The sequence below is a fragment of the Canis lupus genome, chromosome 37 (assembly GCF_048164855.1).
Source record: "Canis lupus baileyi chromosome 37, mCanLup2.hap1, whole genome shotgun sequence".
Classification (NCBI taxonomy): Eukaryota; Metazoa; Chordata; class Mammalia; order Carnivora; family Canidae; genus Canis; species Canis lupus.
This window is the reverse complement of record NC_132874.1, coordinates 7,429,807-7,451,344: the sequence shown is the minus strand read 5'-3', so window position 1 is coordinate 7,451,344 and position 21,538 is coordinate 7,429,807. Positions and strand designations below refer to the sequence as shown.

General features: G+C 43.0%; 1 protein-coding gene across 3 annotated transcripts in view; it reads left to right on the top strand.

The window, feature by feature from the left end:
- The window catches only part of E2F3 (E2F transcription factor 3), a 75,914-nt gene extending 55,696 nt beyond the window's left edge, over window positions 1–20,218 (top strand). For 2 of the 3 annotated variants that reach the window (XM_072814107.1, XM_072814108.1), the window contains exons 2-7: window positions 7,711–7,822; window positions 9,084–9,285; window positions 10,582–10,740; window positions 13,695–13,809; window positions 15,143–15,278; window positions 16,607–20,218. In XM_072814107.1, coding sequence (XP_072670208.1) covers window positions 7,711–7,822; window positions 9,084–9,285; window positions 10,582–10,740; window positions 13,695–13,809; window positions 15,143–15,278; window positions 16,607–16,869 — 987 coding nt within the window. In that variant the 3' untranslated portion in view covers window positions 16,870–20,218. Of the gene's footprint in view, window positions 1–7,710; window positions 7,823–9,065; window positions 9,286–10,581; window positions 10,741–13,694; window positions 13,810–15,142; window positions 15,279–16,606 lie in introns of all 3 variants that reach the window. The other variant, XM_072814106.1, reaches the window with a different exon arrangement.
- The last annotated feature ends 1,320 nt before the right edge of the window (window positions 20,219–21,538 follow it).

Here is a 21,538-nt window from a genome sequence, read left to right as displayed (position 1 = left end):
ACGACCTCTCGCCACCCCCTCCAGACCTCCACCATCTTCTCCATCCTGCCCCCTCGTCCTGCCTTCCTGCCCCCAGCCATGAGCTCATTGCTGTATTCATCATGCATTTCCCATTATTTGTTTGCCTGTAGCCTCTTTTATAGCAGGGACCGACCACCGTGTTGCCTTTATAATCAGTGAACTACCCGTGTAGGGCTTGGTATACAGCAAACACTCAAATATTTGGATGGATTTAAAAATGGTTAGCCAGAGTGAATTACAACTGGAAACTAGGTGTTGCTTTCTTAAAATCCTGCGCTAACCTACAGACCTAATGGCCAGGATCCAAGTGAGCTTCAGCTGTGGTCTGGTCTCAAGCTGGAGATTCTCGCCTTCGGGTTATTTCACTTATGAACCTAAACTGGCCCTCATTTTTTTTTTTAATTTAATTTCCATCTTCTATTTCTCTTCTTCCTCTGTTCAAAAGCCCTGTCTGATCTTTGGCCATGAAACAAAACATCATAGACCCGGTTTTTTCCCTTACCCAGATCTTTTATTAACTGAGGTAAAGGGAGTTTGTGGTAGGGTCCAGTGTGTAAACTATAGCAGGCCATGCCTTTTTCTTGATTTAATTTTTTCCTGTGATTCTGTGGAATGGTAGATAAGAACACCACTTCCCTCCCCATCATGATCCTGGGATGCCTTTCTGGTAGCATATCCCATTTCTGCTTTGAACTCCTGCCCACACCTGAACAGTACGAAAGATTTTCAACAGTCTAAAAAACAAGCCAGCACCTTTCCTTTGTCAAATCTCAAATGGCCAATGGAAGTGATTTTTGTCTTGTTATGCAAGTAACATGCGCTCACTCTTAAACGATTTAGAAAGAAGAAAATAGGGCAGCCCGGGTGGCTCAGTGGTTTAGCGCTGCCTTCAGCCCAGGGTGTGATCCTGGAGACCTGGGGTCGAGTCCCACGTCGGGCTCCCTGCATGGAGCCTGCTTCTCCCTCTGCCTGTGTCTCTGCCTCTCTCTCTCTCTCTCTCTCTCTCATTCTCTCTCTCTGTCTCTCATGAATGAATAAATAAAACCTTAAAAAAAAGAAAGAAGAAAATAAAATCACTGTAATCCTACCACCCAAAGATTAATACTCTTAAACTATTTGGTACATATCCTTAGATATCCTTCCTTTCTATACATATAATTTCCCCACAAAAATAAAATTTTACTACTCAAACCTACTTTTCTCTTAAACTTACATATATAGATGTATCATTATTAATTGCATAACATTCCATTATATAAATGTACAATAACTTACTGAATTTTTCTCCTGAAATTGGGCATTTATGTTGGACATATATGGAAAAAATACAAAAATATTCAAGAAACTAGCTGTGCTGTTTCTAATAGACAAACCCTAGAAACAACCTAAGTGTTCTCCAAATATACTCCAAAGAGTGCAATTGCTAGTTTAGAAGGTATAACTTTAATATGAAGTTAAAGTTGTAAAATACCATCAAATATTTTTTTAAAAAATTTTTATTTATTTATGATAGTCACAGAGAGAGAGAGACAGAGACAGAGACACAGGCAGAGGGAGAAGCAGGCTCCATGCACTGGGAGCCCGATGTGGGATTTGATCCTGGGTCTCCAGGATCACGCCCTGGGCCAAAGGCAGGTGCCAAACCACTGCGCCACCCAGGGATCCCCACCATCAAATATTATAGAACTATAAACATGAAATCATTACTCTGTATTTAATTTTACTTCTCAGAGATTAACATTTGATGTGGATCTTTCTAGATGTTTTTCCTCTATGGATACTTGGAAATCTTTATAGTAAAGTCTATATTTTAAAGTTTTTCTTACCACTGTAAAATCACATTATACATATCCTTCTACAACTTTAATTTTTCCCTTTTGTATTTCTTTAAAAAAAAAATGTTATTTATTTATTCATGAGAGACACAGAGAGAGAGGCAAATACATAAGCAGAGGGAGAAGCAGGCTCCTCAAGGGGAGCCCAGTGCGGGACTCAGTCCCAGGACCCGAGATCTCACCCTGCGCCAGAGGCAGACACTCAACCGAGCCACCCAGGCAAGTACCCCTTTGTAATTCTTGAAAATCTTTCCAAACATGTAGAGATTAATCTCCAGCATATGTATATATATGCACACACATGTATGTATGTATATATACACATACATTACAACATACATGCCAGCCTTACAGGTTGGTAATGTCAGAGCTTTGTGATTTACCTACCAAGAGACTTTGGGATTTATTCCTTAGTTCATTCAAAATAAATAAGTAAATTGCATGCCATGTGCAAGGGTGCTTAAGACCTGAGTTCATGGTCCAGTGAGGAAACCCAGAGCATATACGTAAATTCTGTTGGCAAATGATGCCATGGCGCCCTGGAAGACGCTATGGCAACATAGGAGGGACAGTTCCAGCAGTCCAGGGAAGTCATGAGCTCAGATCCTCGTGTCTACAACTTATTAACAGACTTTAGGTAAATCCTTACCTCATCTGCCTCAGTGCAATGTGGGTATAGTTATACCTACCCCAAAATGCCATCATGAATGCTTAATTGGGAAAATGATTGTAGTTTCTAGAAGAGTGTTGAATGTCCACCAGGAGGTGTTTGGTTAAGTAAACAAATCATGGGGGCACCTGGGTGGCTCAGTTGGTTAAGCACCTGCCTTCAGCTCAGTCATGATCCCAGGGTCCTAGGATCAAGCTCCACTTTGGGCTCCCTGGTCAATGGGAAGTCTGCTTCTTTCTCTCCTCCTCCCCTGCTTGTCCCCGCTGCTTGTGCTCTGTCTCACTCTCTCATAAATAAATCAATAAATCAATAAATCAATAAATAAAATCTTTTAAAAAGTAAACAAATCATAGTTTTTTTTTTTTTTAAGATTTTCTTTATTTATTCATGAGAGAGACACAGAGAGAGAGAGAGAGAGAGGCACAGAAACAGGTAGAGGGAGAAGCAGGCTCCATGCAGGGAGCCTGACATGGGACTCGATCCCTGGTCTCCAGAATCACACCCTGGGCCGAAGGCGGCCCTAAACCGCTGAGCCACCCGGGCTGCCCAAATCATAGTGTTTTAATTAATCCACTCTTCTGTAACTATGAAAAATAAGGCCATTCTGTGTACTGATAGGTCAAACTTGAAGATGTGTTACTAGAGTAATGTGGGGTTTCCTATAATTTGTGTACAATTTTTTATAGGGTTCAGTGGTGTGTATACCTATATACATACTTATATTTCCATAGACTGTCTAAAAGGAAGGATATCACGGGCTGGGGGGGTGGGCGCCTGGGTAGCTCAGTTGGTTGAGCATCTGACTCTATTTCAGTTCAGGTCATGATATCAAGGTCCTGAAAGAGTCTGCTCTCTCCTCTGTCCCTCCCCCACACTCATGCATGTGCACATGCACATTCACGCTCTTTCAAATAAATAAATAAATAAATAAATAAATAAATAAATAAATAAATGGACAGCAAAAGAACTTAACAGTTTTGCCTTTGAGGAAGGGAATGGGATCAGGAGTAGGAGAAAGATTTGCTTTCCTCAAATGCACATTGTGTGTGGTTTGAATTCCCATACTCCTTTATTGTATAAAGGAAAATTCCTAAGAATGATGAATGAAATAAAACTCTTAAGTTTATCATAGAGTAAGATGGCATCAGTTTCATGAAACTCTTCAAATATTTTTCCATGACAGTTTTTCACAATCATTTTGTAAGGCAGTTGTAGGCATGGACTTCAGAATAGGCATATTTACTGACTGGGCTCTTGGGAAAGTTACTTAAGTGCTCTAAACCTCCATCTTTTCCTGTAGAATAGGAAGTAATAATAACTCCCTTCTGGGGATGTCATGGAAATGAGATAGCGTAATGAAACGGAAAGCGAGTGACATGATGCATGACATATTGTACGTACGTACTCAGATGTTCCTTGTGTTCTAGCTGCTGCTAGCAGATCTGTCAGGACTCTGGGTTGCAAATGGTGGTGATCTAACTCCATTTTCTTTTACCAAGAAAGGGAATTTGTTGGTTCACACAAATGGAAGTCCTGGGTAGACCTGCCTCTGGGCATGGCTCTATCTAGCACCTCTCTTAAAGGCTCTGGGACTCAGTTTCTCTCTATCTCTTTCCTTCCAAGTTGATTGACTTTCCAGTTAGCTCCAGGCTTATGTCTTACTAATAACTCCCAGTGAAAAGAGCCCAGTACTTTCCCACAGGCTCTAACAGAAGTCCCAGCATTGGCTGATGCTCCTGCTCTGGCCATTAGCCACGGGACTGGAATACACTGATTGGTGGACCCAGATTACAGTCTTCTCCTTTGAACCCTTGATGGGAAGGGCCAGCCTAAGATATTGAGCAATATCAGCCTTTTTGCTCATCAGGCTTAGAGACCAAGACACCACCTGATCTGAGAACTATGGAGAAGTTTCTTCCCCAAAGAAAGAAAAAAATAGGGGTCAGACAGGCAGAAACTATGGATGCTGCCCCCACAGCCCACTGCTTGGCTTCCTGACAGTTACTCCTATTATTTTTATATATACGTTTTCAGAAATTTAACAGTACAGCTGTTTCATTACAGAGGCACGACATCTTTGTTTGGGCTGAGGCTCTAAAATTAGCACATACTTGCTTTATAATAAAAGCTACCCTTGATAATGCCTCAGGAAGACAGCAGTGTGCATAATCTACGGAGCATCTCTCCTGTCCAGCCTTTACTCTTACCTAGACCAAATGGCTGGCCCCTCGACTGAGCACCAGCTAGAAGAGTTGCTTTACCAACAGGGGCCATGTAATATTGAAGGTCTGTTTATAAACAGAATAATTCACAGTTCAGGGAGATGGTTACACTAAGAGCAAACCAAAATTGAACAGACTGAGAGGTTATCTCTCTCTGCTCTGGTGTAAGCAGAGACCACCTGTACTGTTTAAAACCTCACATCTAGTTTTTTGGGGTTTTTTTACCAAGCATTTGTGCTTGCCTTTGTTAAGGTAAGTATGGAAGTAGGGCTGCTCCATCAGAGATTGAAACATTTGGCCATTTCCCAAAAGAAAGTCCAGTTAGTATGCCCGTCCTCAGGTCTGGGACCTACAAGTACTAAGTGCTATGTGTTCCTCTCAAATCCAGTTCAGCACCTGCCCACAACACAGCAGAGGAACGGTCACTCACAGGATAGCCCACCAGAAACGTCTGTTCAGGAAAGGGAAATGACACAGTGATCACCTCCCAAAGCATGTCATGTCTCCTGCAGAAGAATTCCGGGCACTTGGAGACTTGGTAGGGATGTGACTGCTTCAGTTTCTACCCTTCAGGAGGATTTGCTGGGGCTGACCTTCCTCCACAGCTCATTTCTCCTTTGGTGTACACGTACTGGCTTGATGATTGATTTCCTTAGAGGCCAAGCTATCACAGACCTTTGCTTTCTGGACTTCAGGATTCTCTGGCAGTAGAATTGACTTCAGGATCCAGTAGATTTTCTTTCTAGTATTAGGTTGGATCAACTATCCAAAGTCACACAACCTGCCTAGTCCTGGTCCTTGGAGTTAGATCTCTGTTTCTTAGCAACAGATCTCTGGGAATTTCCCTAGCCTACACCTTACTGCTTCCATAGGTCTTTCTTTGCCTCAGAGCAATTTGGAACACTAGCCTGGATGGGCAGATGAAAGTAATATGCGCCCACCCCACCGCGGCTGCTGGCCAGTGGGTGGTTCTTCATTGTGAGCATTCAGAGCGAGTATACAGACTTCCCGATTCAGGGGCCCAAGAGTTCTAAGTCCCAAGCTCTTTTTCCATGTGACTTCCTTCTGGGGACCTTCACATGGAGACAGTACAGCTCTGTATCCCTTGGATTGCTTTCTGTGGAGACAAAAGGCCTCCACGGCAAAGCTCTTGCCCGCTCTACTTTTAGGCAAGCCTCAAATGAAGCCTATCAGCAGTAATTTCCTGAAGGCCGCAAGAAGTGACCCACCCCCTCTGCCACTCTTGAATGAGGCTTGCCAGCTCCCCATGGCAGCGAGGCTCATCTTGACTCAGCCAGTTTCACAGACTGTCACTTGCAACACCACACTTCCATTTCCCCAGCTCAGAGAGCTTTAAGTAAAAAACAGATGTTATGGCCTAATGCAACTGAGAAGTCTGGGGGAAGACCAACCGTTGCCCCCAGCGTATGACCTGATTCAGAGTTTTGAATGTGAGCGTCAGACCCTCTCTCTCCACTTGGCCCTATCGAGCCTCCATTCTCGGGTGGCTTCTAGCTAAAGTCACCCTTACTGGGAAGGCACAACCCTTTCTTGCCAATAATTCCAGAAGAATTCTCGGGTTGGCCTTTGTTCACTCAACTTTGGTTAAAGTTAAGAAATTTGCTAAATGTCATTCCTAGGCCTTTAGAGTGAACTTCAGCTCAGCATTACCCAACAGAAAGATCACGTATGCCACAAATACAAGCCACATAGTAAAAATATATATATAAGAGGAAACAGGTAAAGTTTCTATGTCATGAGGGATTACTTTGAAATTGTGCATCTCTTCATTAGAAGAATGTGCCCTAAGATAACCAAAAGACACATTGCCACATGGAGTGTCTAGTTGGTGCCACTCCTGTCTGAACACCCATCACACTGTACAGGTAGTATGCAACATTCACTTACCTGTCTCTCCTAGACTGTACGCACTAGGGAGACAGACACTCTCACCTGTCTTGCCTTACCTCTGTTCTCTAAGCCCAGTCACCAGGCCGTAGACACTTAGTGGATATTTTTTAAGTGAAGTTAAATTAAAAGCTTCGATGAAGGGGTGCCTTGGTGTCTCAGTTGGTTAAACGTCTGACTCTTGATATTGCCTCAGGTCATGATTTCAGGATTGCAAGGTTTAGCCCCCTGTCGGGCTCTGTGCTGGGCATGGAGCCTGCTTAGGACTCTCTCCCTTTGCCCTTCCTTACCTCTAAACACACACACACACACACACACACACACACAGCAACTTGGGTGAAGACTTCTCACGTGCCGGGCTTGATGACAAAAATGGAGACAGTAACACTAGTTGAAGCCCAAGATTGAGCATTTGCAATATTTGTTATTCTGATGAATGACCATTTGTAGTCTGTGACTAGCTGTGTTACTGTTTAATCACTCTTCCATTCAATATGAATATATATATATATTGAGAGAGAGAGAGAGAGAGAGAGAGAGGGATTGAATACCTGCAAAAACCCAGGCTCCATGCCAAGCCCTAGGTATACAGAGATAAATGGGAACCAGTCCCCGCCGTAAAGGAAATGAGAAACAGAAAAGTAAAATAACTTCTATGCAGTAAGTGTTCTAATACAAATAAACAGGGTTTCGGGGAGCACAAGGAAAGAGGTCTAACCCGGATCAGAGATGAAGGTAGGCGGCAAAGTTTCGCAGGGGAAAAGCGAATTCAGGTTCCGTGGTGCCTGCTGTCATCTGAGTGTCCCGCCTCATGCTGGCACATGTGTCAAGTCAATGAATGAGTGAACGACGTGGCTCCTGAGCCTCGTCCTAACGGACCTTGGTTGTGACCATCCGAGCCCAGACCGGGAGTCGGTGGCAGGGCGCGACGGGGTCCCGAGGGACGCGGAGCTGTCCCCAGCCCACAGCACTTGGCAGGGCCGCTCGCGAACAGCCCCACGTCTTGTGATCGCCCACGTGACCGGTGACGAGCGCTTGTGCTTTCACGTTGCAGGCAAAGCGAAGGCTGGAGCTGGGAGAAAGCGGTCATCAGTACCTCTCAGATGGCTTAAAAACCCCCAAGGGCAAAGGAAGAGCCACACTGCGAAGTCCAGATAGTCCAAAAAGTAAGGATCCTTTCATCTCGTACTCTCCTCGGTGTGGGCTTCCCACCTTTCAAAGCTTGTGGCCGAGGGGACGCCAAGGCGTGAATAATTTTGGCATGTTGTGTCCTTTTTCATTTCTTTCTGTGCCTGTCCAGAAAATAAATACGGTGTCTGTGCAGACACCCCACACACAAAACGTTAAGAGCCCCTCCGGTACCTGAATACTGACTCCGGGGGAGGCCCGTGTAAATGTGCATGGTGTCATTTTTCAACTCGGAATACAAGCTCGCTGGCACCATCCTATAATCAAGTTTATTAACTTTAACTTCCCTTAATGGACAGGACTTTTGAGGCCAGGCTAACCGGGAGTCGGTGATGTCTGGGCCAGCCTCGATCTTGGGCTCAGCAGAAGGCAGTGTAAGAATTGACCAAAACCCATACGCTGCAGCTAGTCTTTCTTTCCATCGATTATTTCTTTTGGGGGAGAGAGAGGGCGAGAAGTAGATTGGAAACAGCCAAATAGTCCTTCATGTCTCTGTCATTTAATGTAGACGCTAAATTAGACTTAGTTGCCCCCCTTTCATGGAGTTTGTGGGTTAGGCCAGCCACAAACCCTGTGTGATGCTCAGTGAAAGCCGAGACCCGCGTACCCTTGAGACAGAATAAATGCAATATTGCACGAGGACATAACATTCAGGAGGGATGGGGCAATTTGAAAGAAAGACTGCTTAGGTATTCTTCATCCCCACGAAGCAGTACTTGGGAAAACGGGTGAATAGGCCATAGACACACACACAGACCATGGAGCCTGCAAAGCCAGTTGGGGTGTGTCTGTCTGAGTCCCCATCATGAAACACAGGAGAGATTCACAGCCTGGCCCCATCCGGTTAGGCTCCCCGCGTGCGGGTCCTTGGAGGACGTAGCAGGTTCTCATGCACTCAACAAATAATGTTGAGCACCTACTATGTGCAGAGATGGTTCACGAGACCCAGGGAGTAGGGGAAGCCAAAGTAGAAGCCACTGAGAAACTCACAGCAAAACGCTTTAATCGAATAGGAATTTGTGCTGTCCCTTCCTTTTCTAATAGGGCCATTTCAGAGCTTTCTGTAACTTACCCAAACAACAGCAGCGGCTTTGCTTGGACACTAATACCTGGGCTGCAGTGGGAAAGACGGCTTGCCTACCTGCAAAGAAACCCTTCATTTCTTTACCTTTCCCCCTGTCCCTCCCCTCCCCACCCGCTCGGCTTTTGTTTTTCTTTAAGCTCCAAAATCTCCCTCAGAAAAAACACGGTATGACACATCACTTGGTCTGCTCACCAAGAAGTTCATTCAGCTGCTGAGCCAGTCCCCTGATGGGGTCTTGGATTTGAACAAGGCAGCGGAGGTGCTGAAAGTGCAAAAGAGAAGAATCTACGACATCACCAACGTGCTGGAAGGCATCCACCTCATTAAGAAGAAGTCGAAAAACAACGTGCAGTGGATGTAAGTACAGGCCATGACCCCCGGTCCCAGATTTCATGCTCCCACCTGTGCTCCATCTCCAAGGCTTCCTCCTCTCTGCCCTCAGCTCCTTAGCCAGACGTTCAGAGTCTCCTTACACACAGGCCTTCTATTTAGACACTGTCGGAGACCAAAAGGTCGTTACATTTGATTAGCCTCAAGCAAGGGGATCACTTGGGGATCCAAGGGGATTCAGTAGGGGGCCCAGCAGATATAAAGTAGGGTGCCGTGCCGTTCGTCTGCTGCTGTGGTGCCCAGGTGTATGTCTGTGGCTTGTCTCTAACAAGGGTTTGGAAAGGCACTATAGCTGTGCATTAACACCTCCGTGTATGTGCCCCATTGCCACGTATCTTTATCCATGGCTCTAATAGCAGGTCAGCTCACTTTCTGGGTAAACTGAGGCAAGGCTTAGCTGCCTCGGTTCCTCCTGGAAGCAGGGGTGATAACACCTGTCACCCGTACACCCACACATGCAGTTCGGTGTATGGTTAATTTCGTTTGTGAGTTATGGATGGAGCACCAGAACAGCCAGTATTTTAGAAGGAACTCTGAAAGCACAGTGAGAAGGAACAGATCTGTTGTAGGGTAGCTTTGGGGAAAAAAAAAAATACTACCTCAAACATAAGATGAGCAGGTAACTTTTTGTACTCTTGGAATTTTGTGACGATTCAGTGACCCATTTGGCCTGTGGTTTGGAGAAACCTGTTAGATATTGGTCTTTGTTCTTGCGTACAGCACACAGATCTCTTCCCTTAACCCCCTTTTCCTTTTTGGTGGTTGGCGTAAGACCCTCAGAAACACATAGGTCTTTTTGTGCTTCCCGGGTGATATTTTGTTGAATTTTGAATCATTCTTCATCTTTTCTCTTTTCTTTCAGATTTTTCTATCTTTCTCTATCTCTCTATCCTTTCTTCCCCTTGGTTTTTCTTTTTTCCCCTGAGAGGCATGTGGCAGGGAGTAGCGCTTCCGTGTGCTCTTTGAATTTGAGCCTTCTGAAGAAAGGGGCCTTCTCTAGAGGAGGGAAACCTGAAAACTTAACAGCGTTGGAGTTTTTTTGTGTCCCTTCTGCCCCCACTTAATTTCTCTGGTGTGAAAGGTGAAGGAGTGTGGGACAAAAATATGTACATATAAATGTTCTGATGTTAACACTTGGCTAACAGGCAGTCAAGAGGGGACACTTTACTCATGCCTTCCCTTCCACCCTCTCCCCATTGTCATGTCGTCCCCCACCCCCACCCCCGCCGAGTATCCACGAAGAGTCTGTGTTTGGGTTTCCAGGGGCTGCAGTCTGTCTGAGGATGGGGGCATGCTGGCCCAGTGTCAAGGCCTCTCAAAGGAAGTGACCGAGCTCAGCCAGGAAGAGAAGAAATTAGATGAACTGATCCAAAGCTGCACCCTGGACCTCAAGCTGCTAACCGAGGATTCAGAGAATCAAAGATATCCTTTGTGCCACCTGTTCCTTGGGGGGTTAGTGCCTTCTAGAATAGATCCAGAGTTGACTGGCTGACTCTTACTCACAGGTAGACTTCTACTCTGGTTTCACATGCGTGCATGTGAGTGTGTATGTGTGTGTAAATCCACCTATCTGTCTTAGAACTCAGTATTTATGGAAAAATAGTCACTGGACTGTGTCCTCTCATGCCTGTTTTGGTAGCCAGGTGGGAACTGTTTTTGTTGTTGTTTGAAGCATGTTATTCATGTGTGGTTGGGACATACGGATACACTCCTAGTGTAAGGCGGCACTATTCTAAGATCTGTAAGGTGTCAGTGTTAATATTAATGACAACATTTAGCAGATTCCTCTTTGTCTCCCCAGATTTTTGGTGGGTGTTAGCTGTCAGTGTTGGGGTTCTCACATTCTATTTTCTTTTCATCAGATATTGGAGCAATTGGAATTTGTTGCATCTGTCTGAGCTATAGCTGAAAGAATGAAGAGTATAGGAAAATCATTCTGTAACTTCCTCCATGCCCTAATGCTGATTCACGACACCAAAAACTGATTTCAGAAGTAAACCCCCTCCACCCCCCACCCCCCCGCCAAAGCCTGAGACATCTCAGTTTATCCACAGACATTGGTCCCTGGAAATACAAATTTTAAAAGCCAGTTCTTGTCAACTGGCTGACAATATGTTGGCCATCACAGGAAAACTCACTGTTCATCATCCCACTTCCGAACAAAAAGGGAGGAGGATTACTTCATTATGTTGACAAGAAGATTTTGCAATATTCCCAGTTCCAAGTAGAAGACAAAGCCCATATTTAATTTGTGTCACCCACTTCTGATTATTCCACATTATCTTTTATGTCTTCTAGGCTTTCCCTTGGAGGTTATGGAGACATTTATTTTCCAATTCAGGCAATTTTTTGAAATTACGACTGTTCATTTTCTGTTGACCACAGGATTGATCTTGTTCCGCTGATGATTAGTGAGGTGGAGAAGAGGTGTGGTGATTTGAACCCCCAGTGGCAGATAGAGTGGGTTTACAGGGGAAGAAACAAAAATAGCTCTAGTGGGGCTATTTCATTCACTGTTTAGCTGGGGGCCCCCCGTGGAGGACGAGACGGGGTGGTTATACATGATTGGCAGCTCTCTGGAACGTGTAGCTCATAGCATAGTCACCGACATTAGCTTTCTCTGGGGCCTTTGTTGCAGAAACTGAAAGCTTCCTTGCAGGGAGCTGCTAACCCAAAAAGCAAATTCAAGAGGGAGCCACAGTGGAAGTACTTTTAAGTTTGTAAGATTAGAAAATATGTTTGCACAATTTATTTCAATTCACCATTCAGTTCCGAATATGGTTCAGCTTGTTCACAAATGTGTTGAAATTTTCCTTCCTACAGCATGTTGAGTAATCATAGATGAGTTTTTATTTTAGTAAGTTCTTGTCACGTCGGTTTTTTACAGTGGGTTATGGGGTAAGTACCTGGTTATCAGCTTCCCCAGTGTTCTCAGTAAAAACTCTGAACTGTCAAGTCTCATATGAAGGCAACAGTTGGCTTCCTCGATGAGATAAATGGTGACCTAAGACCCAGACTCCTGCATGAGCTATCCTACCAAGCTCAGCACCGAATTAACTATCATCTCAACCATTAAGACTTAAAGAAGATAGTCTGTGATAGATGTACCTAAAGTATATACAGATTTAGGATGAATATGCTTGTTTTTCTTCCCAGTAGGTTCATAGCTTTCTTCAGTTTCTAATTAAAAGCCACTGTTCTAAGAGACATCATTTCCTTCTAAATCTCTAAACCCTATTTCTCTATTAAACGTGTTAGATCACAAACTCTATTTGCTATATTATATTACCTGCAGAAATGCCTTCATTGAGTGGTAATTTGCTGTTTTATCTGAGGCATTTTTTGTGGGTTAACATAAAATACGCAACAGGCTGAAGACCTTGTACTTTAATTATGTTACTCCATGTGCCTTAGAGAAGAGAGCTATGTGACTCTTATAAGAGAGCTATCTGAGCTCTTTTAGTGCCAAATAAAAACTTGTCTCTCCAGGCAAGCTTGCATGAATACTTTTTATCATATAACAAGTACCATATTCTTTTATGATACCCTCTTAGCCTCGGCTGCCAGGACACTTAAAAGAATTATTCAGTGCTCAGAAGTCATGACCAAGGTTACTGAATACTGTTTCACTCTCTTTTCCTGTGACGATGTTTCTCAAATTAATTCAGGTTGCAAAGCACTTGGAAGTTGCTTTCCCTCCCTATGAACACTGAAATATTGATAGTAATATCATACAAGGGATAATTTTTCTAACAGAGAAATCGGTAGGCAGTATCAAATCACAACCAGCTGGGGTGCCCTTAAGAAAACAAGCTGTCAAAAGAAAAAAAAGAAAGAAAGAAAACAAGCTGTCTGTCTGACCAGTCTTCTGAGTTCCTCCACCAATATATCTGTTTGCTACTCACAAATATTCACTTCGTAATGGTCAAGTAGGAGATAGAAGTTATTGTAGTCCCAAAAAATATATGGGCAATCGAGCTTACTTTTTTTTATTTTCCTGTAAATTGGGCTCTGCCGTCATTCAATTTGAGTGACAAAACACTTCACCAGAGTTCACATAATGTCCATGTGAAAATCCCTGACCAAACTGGGTTTTGGTGTTCTTTTGATAGTTCAACTATCTGTTTCCATGTTTAACATTTTAAATCGCCACGGACTTTTTAGAAATTGGTAGGAGAAAGCTATGCATTTGTCCTGTTGTTTAGAATATCAGCCCCAGGAAAGAAAATTTGCAAGAGGTCTCATATACCTAAAGATCAAGACAAAGAGATGGATATATTCCTAGAAGTCATAAAATACTTGAAAATTTTTCCATGCATCTTCTAAATGGTTACATGTGAGGTAATTCATTGGAACATTTCCTTAACACTCACTACGTTAGCTTATGTTACATATCAAGATATTCGAAAAATTAGTGGCCTTAAAGACCAAACTGTTATAGTTGTCAAAGCCCCTCCAGAAACAAGACTTGAAGTGCCTGACCCAATAGAGGTAAGGAGATAACGTCTTTGTTCATTTTCAGAGAACTTTTCGGAATGCCTGGAGTTAAAGAATCATTGATGCCTGGTCAAAGTGTGTATCCTCCTAAACACTTGATTGTTCTTTCCCATCCATTTTACTTAATCCAAATTTCAAAAACATCTCAACAGTTCAGTATGTATTGAGTGTCCCAAAAATCTAATTTTAACATAGCGGAGCATTGAGCTCAGAGTAGGGTGCCCTGTCCCTCTGGTAATTCTCTTTCTCATAATTTGGTGTCTGGCAGTTCTGATTGATTTGAACTGTTGGGGAATTTTATGTTGATTGTCCTGGATATGATCCCCACCGGGAACAGAGACATAAATGTTTTAAAGCATCTCCCGAACTTAAAAAAAAAAAAAAGAGTATCTCCCTAACTTATCTTAGCACATTTTAAGAATTTATCTTTTAGAACATATTTACTTCTAAGAAATCACATACCACTTTGGCTGAATTGATAGGCTCAAATATTATGAGAAAGTAGGGAGCATATTTTTGTGATTGGTTGCAGATAATCTTTGCTAACATAAGGCCTGGGCTGTAACTGTAAGATAAAGAAATGTAGCAAAAAAAAAAAAAAAAAAAAAAAAAGAAATACATAGAAAATAAAAAGAGAATGAGATTCACAAGCTCGCATCTAGGGTAGAGTTCTCACCTTAAATGATAATAATAGCTCTATGACCCAGATGAAGGATTTTAAATGTTAGTGTGCTGCATTCTCTTATTGAACTCTGCTTATAGCACTTAAGAATACTGTTCATCCAGTGGTTATTAAAGTTCACATAAAAAAAGCCCCACCATAAAGGAATAGCAGCTTGGAAATACTGTATTTGGAACACTTAAAGGACCTTTTAATAGTTTACATAGAAGGAATATATTTAAAGAACACAATTCACCTCCTCTAGGGCCAGGGTCAGCAAACTTTTTCTGTAAAGGACCAGATAGTAAATATTTTTGGTTTTGTGAACTGTAAATCTCTGTTGGGACTACTCAACCACACAACTCTGCCATTTGAGCATGAGAAAAAAAAAAAAAAATCAGAGGCAATCCATAAACAGTGGGAATGTGCATGATTCTATGCCAATAAACTTTATTTACAAAGCCAGTTGATGGACCGGATGTGGCCCTCTGGCTGCAGTTTGTTGGCCCCTGCTCTAGAGGATGCCAGTCATCAATTGATGGAGGGGTAGGGAGGCGACCAATGAAGAAACAAAATGAACAATGAAAATTACCTTCCATTTTTAGATGAAAATGACTATAGCTTTCATTTCTCAGTTTGAACTTGTCTCACTTCTTCTGTCTATAGAGCCTACAAATACATTTGGCAAGTACCCAAGGGCCCATTGAGGTTTATTTGTGTCCAGAAGAGACAGAAACACACAGTCCAATGAAAACAACCAACCAAGACCACAATGGGAATATCCCGAAACCCCCTTCCAAAGGTAAAAATTCCACTTTTGTCATTTGGAAACTGTATTAAAAATGAAGGTGACCACAAGGACCCGGTGTCAGAACCACATGCGTTGGCAAGAAACAAAAACTTCTGTTTTTGAACGTTATGAAGGTAGCTTGCTTGCTTATTTATTTATTTATTTATTTATTTATTTATTTATTATAGGCATTCTGACTAGTTACCGAATCAGATAATGAACTTGAGCCAATGACTCCTCCACCCACAGATGGTGTCCCTTGGGTTTGGGCTATGGGCAGACAGTGTTTTCAAAAACCAGCTCCAATGTGGGGTGAAGCTGTGGGCTGTCTGGGTGAAACCTCAGCTACACTGGGCCACTCACCTCCACATTATGCTGCACAGATCACATTAGAGAGGGAAAGGGCAGGGTTTGGAGAGAAGAGCCTTTTGTCAAAGAAGTTGTGACTTAACTCCTCCTCTCGCCGCCCCGCAGTGTCATGGGGGACAAGATGTGGGAGGGAAACCCCAGGAGTATCTGAGTTCTCCCCCTTTTTGCAAGGTTCAGACTGGGGCTCTGTATTTAATTCCCCTACCTCTCCCCCCCGCCCCCCAGGTCTCCCAGTACAGCGGCAAGAATCAACAATTTAAGTGACTCGGGACTGTTCTAGAGTAGTAAAAATGTATAATGAGCACAGCCCCTGAGATGGTCGAACTTTTTTGCACTGTAGAAATTCAAAGCAGATAGGGTTTATTATTCATTTTTTAGAAGGATCTTGCTCAAAAAAGGCTGAATTAAAAATAAGTGAGTCCCTACTAGGAAGCCAGCTTTTCAGTATGTATGTTTTGTTTTGTTTTCCTTTAAATAGTGGCTGGCTGATAGCAGAGACAAGTGTTTGAACTTGCTAGTCTCTAATCTTTTTTTTTTTTTTTTTAAGATTTTTTATTTACTTATTTGACAGACAGAGAGGGAGAGAGAGAGCGCAGGCAGGTAGAGGGAAAAGGAGAAGCAGGATCCCTACTGAGCAGAGAGCCTGACAGGGGGCAGGACCCCAGGATCTGAGCCGAAGGCAGACGCTTAACGTACTGAGTCACCCAGGCACACCTAGTCTCTAATCTTTGAAGCGATTTGTATTCTTGTTTGTGAACAGTAAGCGTTTCAAAGTTGAGTGAGTTAGAAAGGCTGCCAGTCGCTGTGAACAGTTAGCCCGAGACGGTCTGGATCGTAGTGCCGTCTGATGATCCTTAGCAGAGGGTGCATGCTTTCATAGCAGCAGCTTGCGGATTCTTCCAAAAGATTGATTTTGATTTTCCCCTAACTTATTTTTTGGTTTCCTCCAATTTTTATTCTTTCCCTTCCAGACTTGGCTTCAACCAACTCAGGACATAGCGATTGTTCAATTTCTATGGCAAACCTTTCTCCTTTGGCCTCCCCAGCCAACCTCTTACAGCAGACTGAGGACCAAATTCCTTCCAACTTAGAAGGACCATTTGTGAACTTACTGCCTCCCCTGCTCCAAGAAGACTATCTCCTAAGCCTTGGGGAGGAAGAAGGCATCAGTGATCTCTTTGATGCTTATGATTTGGAAAAGCTCCCACTGGTGGAAGACTTTATGTGTAGTTGATTATGCTTTGTGTGAACTCCCCTTATAAACCAATATTTTTTTATTATGGAACCAGAACATCTGTCATGCAGTGTTGTCCCTTCCTACCTTCTTCCTCCGAGATAGTATCATGAAGTAAACTACAAACTTCAGAACAAAGCTGACATTTTAATGAATTTAAAAAAAAATTTTTTTTTTTTTTTTTTTTGTCTACACGCACAGTTGCAGGCTCCCTTGGGAAAGCCCTGCTTTGCCCCAGGCTCCAAAAATCTCCTGGATGAGTCAGCAAGTGAGAAAATGTGCAATCAGGTGTCTCTCACCCGTATTTTTCTTCCCTCCCTCCCGGATTGGCTTGCTGTGCCTGACGGATGGGCTGTAGAATGGGGTCTGGCCACCTGGCCCACTCAAAAAACAGCAATCTTCCTTAATAGCATTTCAAGCCGTGCCTTCTCCGCGGAATGCATGTCTTTGGGGTCTGCTAATATGGAATGGAACGGCAGGAACTGTAAACTTGACGTCATGCAAAAGAATGAAATGGATTTCTTCAGCTCTTCTTAGGAATATTTAAATTACTGTCATAATTCAGTGTAAGCTATGGACCTCGTGTCCCGCCAGGAGGTCAAGAGAACCTGCACAGCCTTTCAGATGAAGAACCTGTTTGCCGACATTTGTTGCAGGTACAGAAGAACCGGTAGAGTTCTGCTACTCGAAGCTGTTGTGGATTTTCCTGTCTCCATTAACCACTCCCAATCCCCTGCCCCCAACGTATTTGTAAGTTTAAAGTTGATTTGTAGCAAATGCTTACTTAGGAGTTTTCTGTGGATTGTTTTAGCCTTTTTTTTTTTTTTTTTTTTTAGCTGCCATTTAAGCATTCCTGTGGCACCCAGCACCATTTCAATTTAATTGTTTACTTTGAAACGGTTTTTGCTAATTCAAATTATTTCAGCAGAGGTAGAGGACCTCTACTGATCAGAGCATCTAAACGTGTGTGATCCAAGGTTTAACAGCCTCTGCAAGAACCATTGCCCCGTCTCGCTTCCTTTCCCAGGACGGGGAGCTTGGAGCCAGTCGGTCCTGGGGCTCGCGGACATGGGTGGCCCATCTGAGAGGAGAACCAGGTCAGATGACATAGCAGTCCCAAGGAGCAGCAGGTGTGGATCCCTCCGTCCTTGGGCTTCCTGGCCCCGTGACCGGGGCAAGGGCTCTCTTACACTGCACTCAGGGAGACCACTTCTCAGGATGGGGTCAGATAGAGAGGCCTCGGGGGACAAAGACATCCCCACCGTGTGAGTGGCATTCTGTCAGTGGCATTTACTCAAAAGCTGGTGAGAACAGGGCGCTCCCACTGCGTCAGGGGCTACAATCGTCCTGGCCCAGAACCCCCATTCCCCTTCCTCTGTGAAGGAGTAAGCTGGACCAAGGGAAGTCTGGACATGGAAAAAGAAGTGATAGAATGCCAGGGCATCTCCCTCTTTACTCTTCAGGAATGGTGTCCCCCAGTCGGAGGCTTCATGTCAGCTGCACATCCTACCAGTCGTGTCCAGGAATGGCTTGCCCACTGGCCCCGGGGAGAGCCCCTTCTCTTGCTGGGCACATGGCATGGTACCTCAGATCCATTCCTTGGATCCTGAAGACTGCAGGAATGAGGGAGTCATGTTAAAGAAAAAACAAACAAACAAACAAAAAAACCACAAACCTCAAAACGAAACAGTTAAATTGAAATGCTATGTGCCTGACACAGTAGCACTCGATTCTCGATTCGTGTGTTTAATTGAATCGAAAATATCCCTTAGGAAAAACACAAAACAAAACCACGAAAGCCCCAGCCAGTTTACTCTAGGTAGATTTCCACAATATGCAAAGTGGTGGTGGGGTCAAAACAAATGACACCAGCACTTTAAACTATTTGTGTGGGTATGCGTGGGTGTATGTTTGGGAAGAAAAACAAAGGTGCAGATTATCCTCCTTTTTCTTCTTTGGCCTCCTCCATCCCAGCCTCCTCCCTCACACACACTGGATTTGGTACAAATAGCAGTGTGGTCTGTGATGAAGCATTGGGGTGGGGGAGGGAGGGGGAGCTTTGTGTCAAGTGCCTACTGGAAATGCACTGTGGGGTTTTTTCCTGTACGGGAAACCGTTTATGCCAAGCTTTTCCCCATTTCCCATATTTATCTCATCTGGTTAGCTGCCTCTGCTTCCAGCTTTGTATGATTCTCTTTGCCAGCTTGCACAAAGCTGATTTTTTTCCAAAGTCTAAAGACTGAGCTCACCTGGCTAGGTTGTTGTGTGTGCTGTTGGCTTTCTTGTTAAGCCTTTTCGTCCTGTAATAATGCCGTATTTATTGTTTGAAAAATGAAAGGAATACTAATACTAATAAGTTTTAAAAGTTCCTTCATGCATAAGATTTTTCCAGTTAGTGGGCTGAACTGGTGTGCATCAATGAGATGTCCATGCTGTATTCTGTTTGCATTTACCCATTTTTCTTTCTGACATAGTATCTGGCACACAAAGTGGGTTAGTACTACAGTATTTGTGTTACTTTAAGTACGAAGTATGCAGGTTTTCTGGTACCACTGAGTTGCTGCTATTAATGCTCACACATGAAATGGCTAAAAGTTACAAGTGTGCGAATTATGACTGCGTGAGCCTTACAAAATTAAGTGTATAAAGGGCAACACATGAGCTGTCAAACAGTGTTAGGTGTGTGTTCATATGTACAGATCTGTGCATAGCGATTGTTTTATTTAAGTTGATATGTAGTCTACTCACACTTTCATTATCTAGCAATTTTGTACAAAAAAAAATAGCAATTAATTTGTAAACACTGCCAGAATATTTTCTAGCTGGTTTGTAATTTTTTAAGAGTGTTCTATTTTGTTTCTGTTTTGTTGTTGTTGTTGTTGTGGTTCTTGTTTCCGTTTTTTGTTGTTTAAGTGTAGATCTGTAAATAAAGCTGCAGTATTTAAAGCTTTAGCTTTCAGGAAAAAGAAAGAACTCGATGTGTGCATGACAGCCTGTGTGTGAGAGGAGGGATTTGAAGGAACACGGATTGCAAGAGTGAGTCGGGTGGCAATAGTCAGATTGTGGGAATTTCTTTTCCTATGGGGTACGTGATTTTGTCAAAAGGAAGTATTTCTCCCAAAATTGGGAGTAGGCAAACTACTAATCGGTTTAGCTTTGTGTTGTATGCTAGTTTAAAAAAGAAAATATGTAATATAATGTAAAAAAAAAAAAAGCTTTTATGATGGATTTTGTAAATAGATTTGTTACAGGGTAACCTGTTCTCTAGCTGTGATCTTACCACTTAAAATGGGTGTAATTTGAATAAATTTTGTATGGTAAAGGATCAATAAAATGATTTTTTTTAAGAGTTCAGACTTGTAAATGGCTTTTCTTAAAAGAATAGCTTCCATTCCTATATTAACGTCATTCTTAAAGACCTGCTTTACCATGGGCAAGGGTTGCCCCAAAGCTTAAGAACATCACCCCCCTTGCCCTTTACATGGGGCTTCAGCACCACTGGACAGATATCAGATGATCAACTGTGGGGTACTTGGCATTTTGAGAAACAGAACTTGCCATATCTCTGACCGCCTGCAAAATCCACTTTCAGATATTGAAGGATTTTTATGCCACGTGGCAAGTCAAATTGTAATTTTCATAACGAATTACAAAAGCCAAAAAATTTTAATTCTCGAGATGGGTAATTACCTCCCTTGTCCTAGATTCTGTGTTTCTTGTAATGCCACGTATGAGCAGGTTAGGATTTTTGGATGGTCATCTCATACTCTTTAACTCTGAACTCATCATCTAAAATTCCAACATATTATGTATTGTACATACACACACACAATCAAATGATCAATACAAGGGTATAGAGTGCAAAAACAAAACCAGCCCTGGCATCCCCCTAACCTATTCACCCTAAAGGAAACCACCATTCTCGTTTTTCTCATGTGTATGCTTCCAGTCCAGTTGTTTTCCAGACATACACGTGTGTGTGTGTGTGTATGTGCACGTATATAATCCTACCATGTACACTCATCTGCAGGTCTTTATTTTTCTCACTATAATTTGGACATCTCTCCATGTTCGTATTCAACAGACCATGTTGACTCTCTTCAAAGGCTGCATAGCATTCCAATGATTAAAACTTTATTTAATAATTTATTTTACATAGGCAATTTTCTGTTTTCTTTTTTCTTTAAGATTTATTTGGTTGAGAAAGAGAGCACAAGAAGGGGGAGCAGCAGGCAAAGGGAGAAGCAGACTCCCTGCAGAGCAGGGAGCCCAATGAGATGCTCCATCCCAGGACCCCGAGATCATGGCCTGAGCTGAAGGCAAATGCTTAACCAACTGAACCACGTAGGCGCTCCTAGGTTATTTTCTACTTGAGAGATGTGTGATGTTTTGCTATAAAAAATAAATAAGCTTTATTGAATGCTTATATCATGCCGGATACTATTTCTTTTTATTTTTTTTTATTTTTTTTTTTAAGATTTATTTATTTATTCATGAGACTAGACAGAGGCAGAGACACAGGGAGAGGGAGAAGCAGGCTCCATGCAGGAAGCCCGATGTGGGACTCGATCCCGGGTCTCTAGGATCAGGCCCTGGGCTGCAGGCGGCGCTAAACCACTGAGCCATCTGGGCTGCCCTACTATTTCTTTTTAATGTGATAAAATACCCA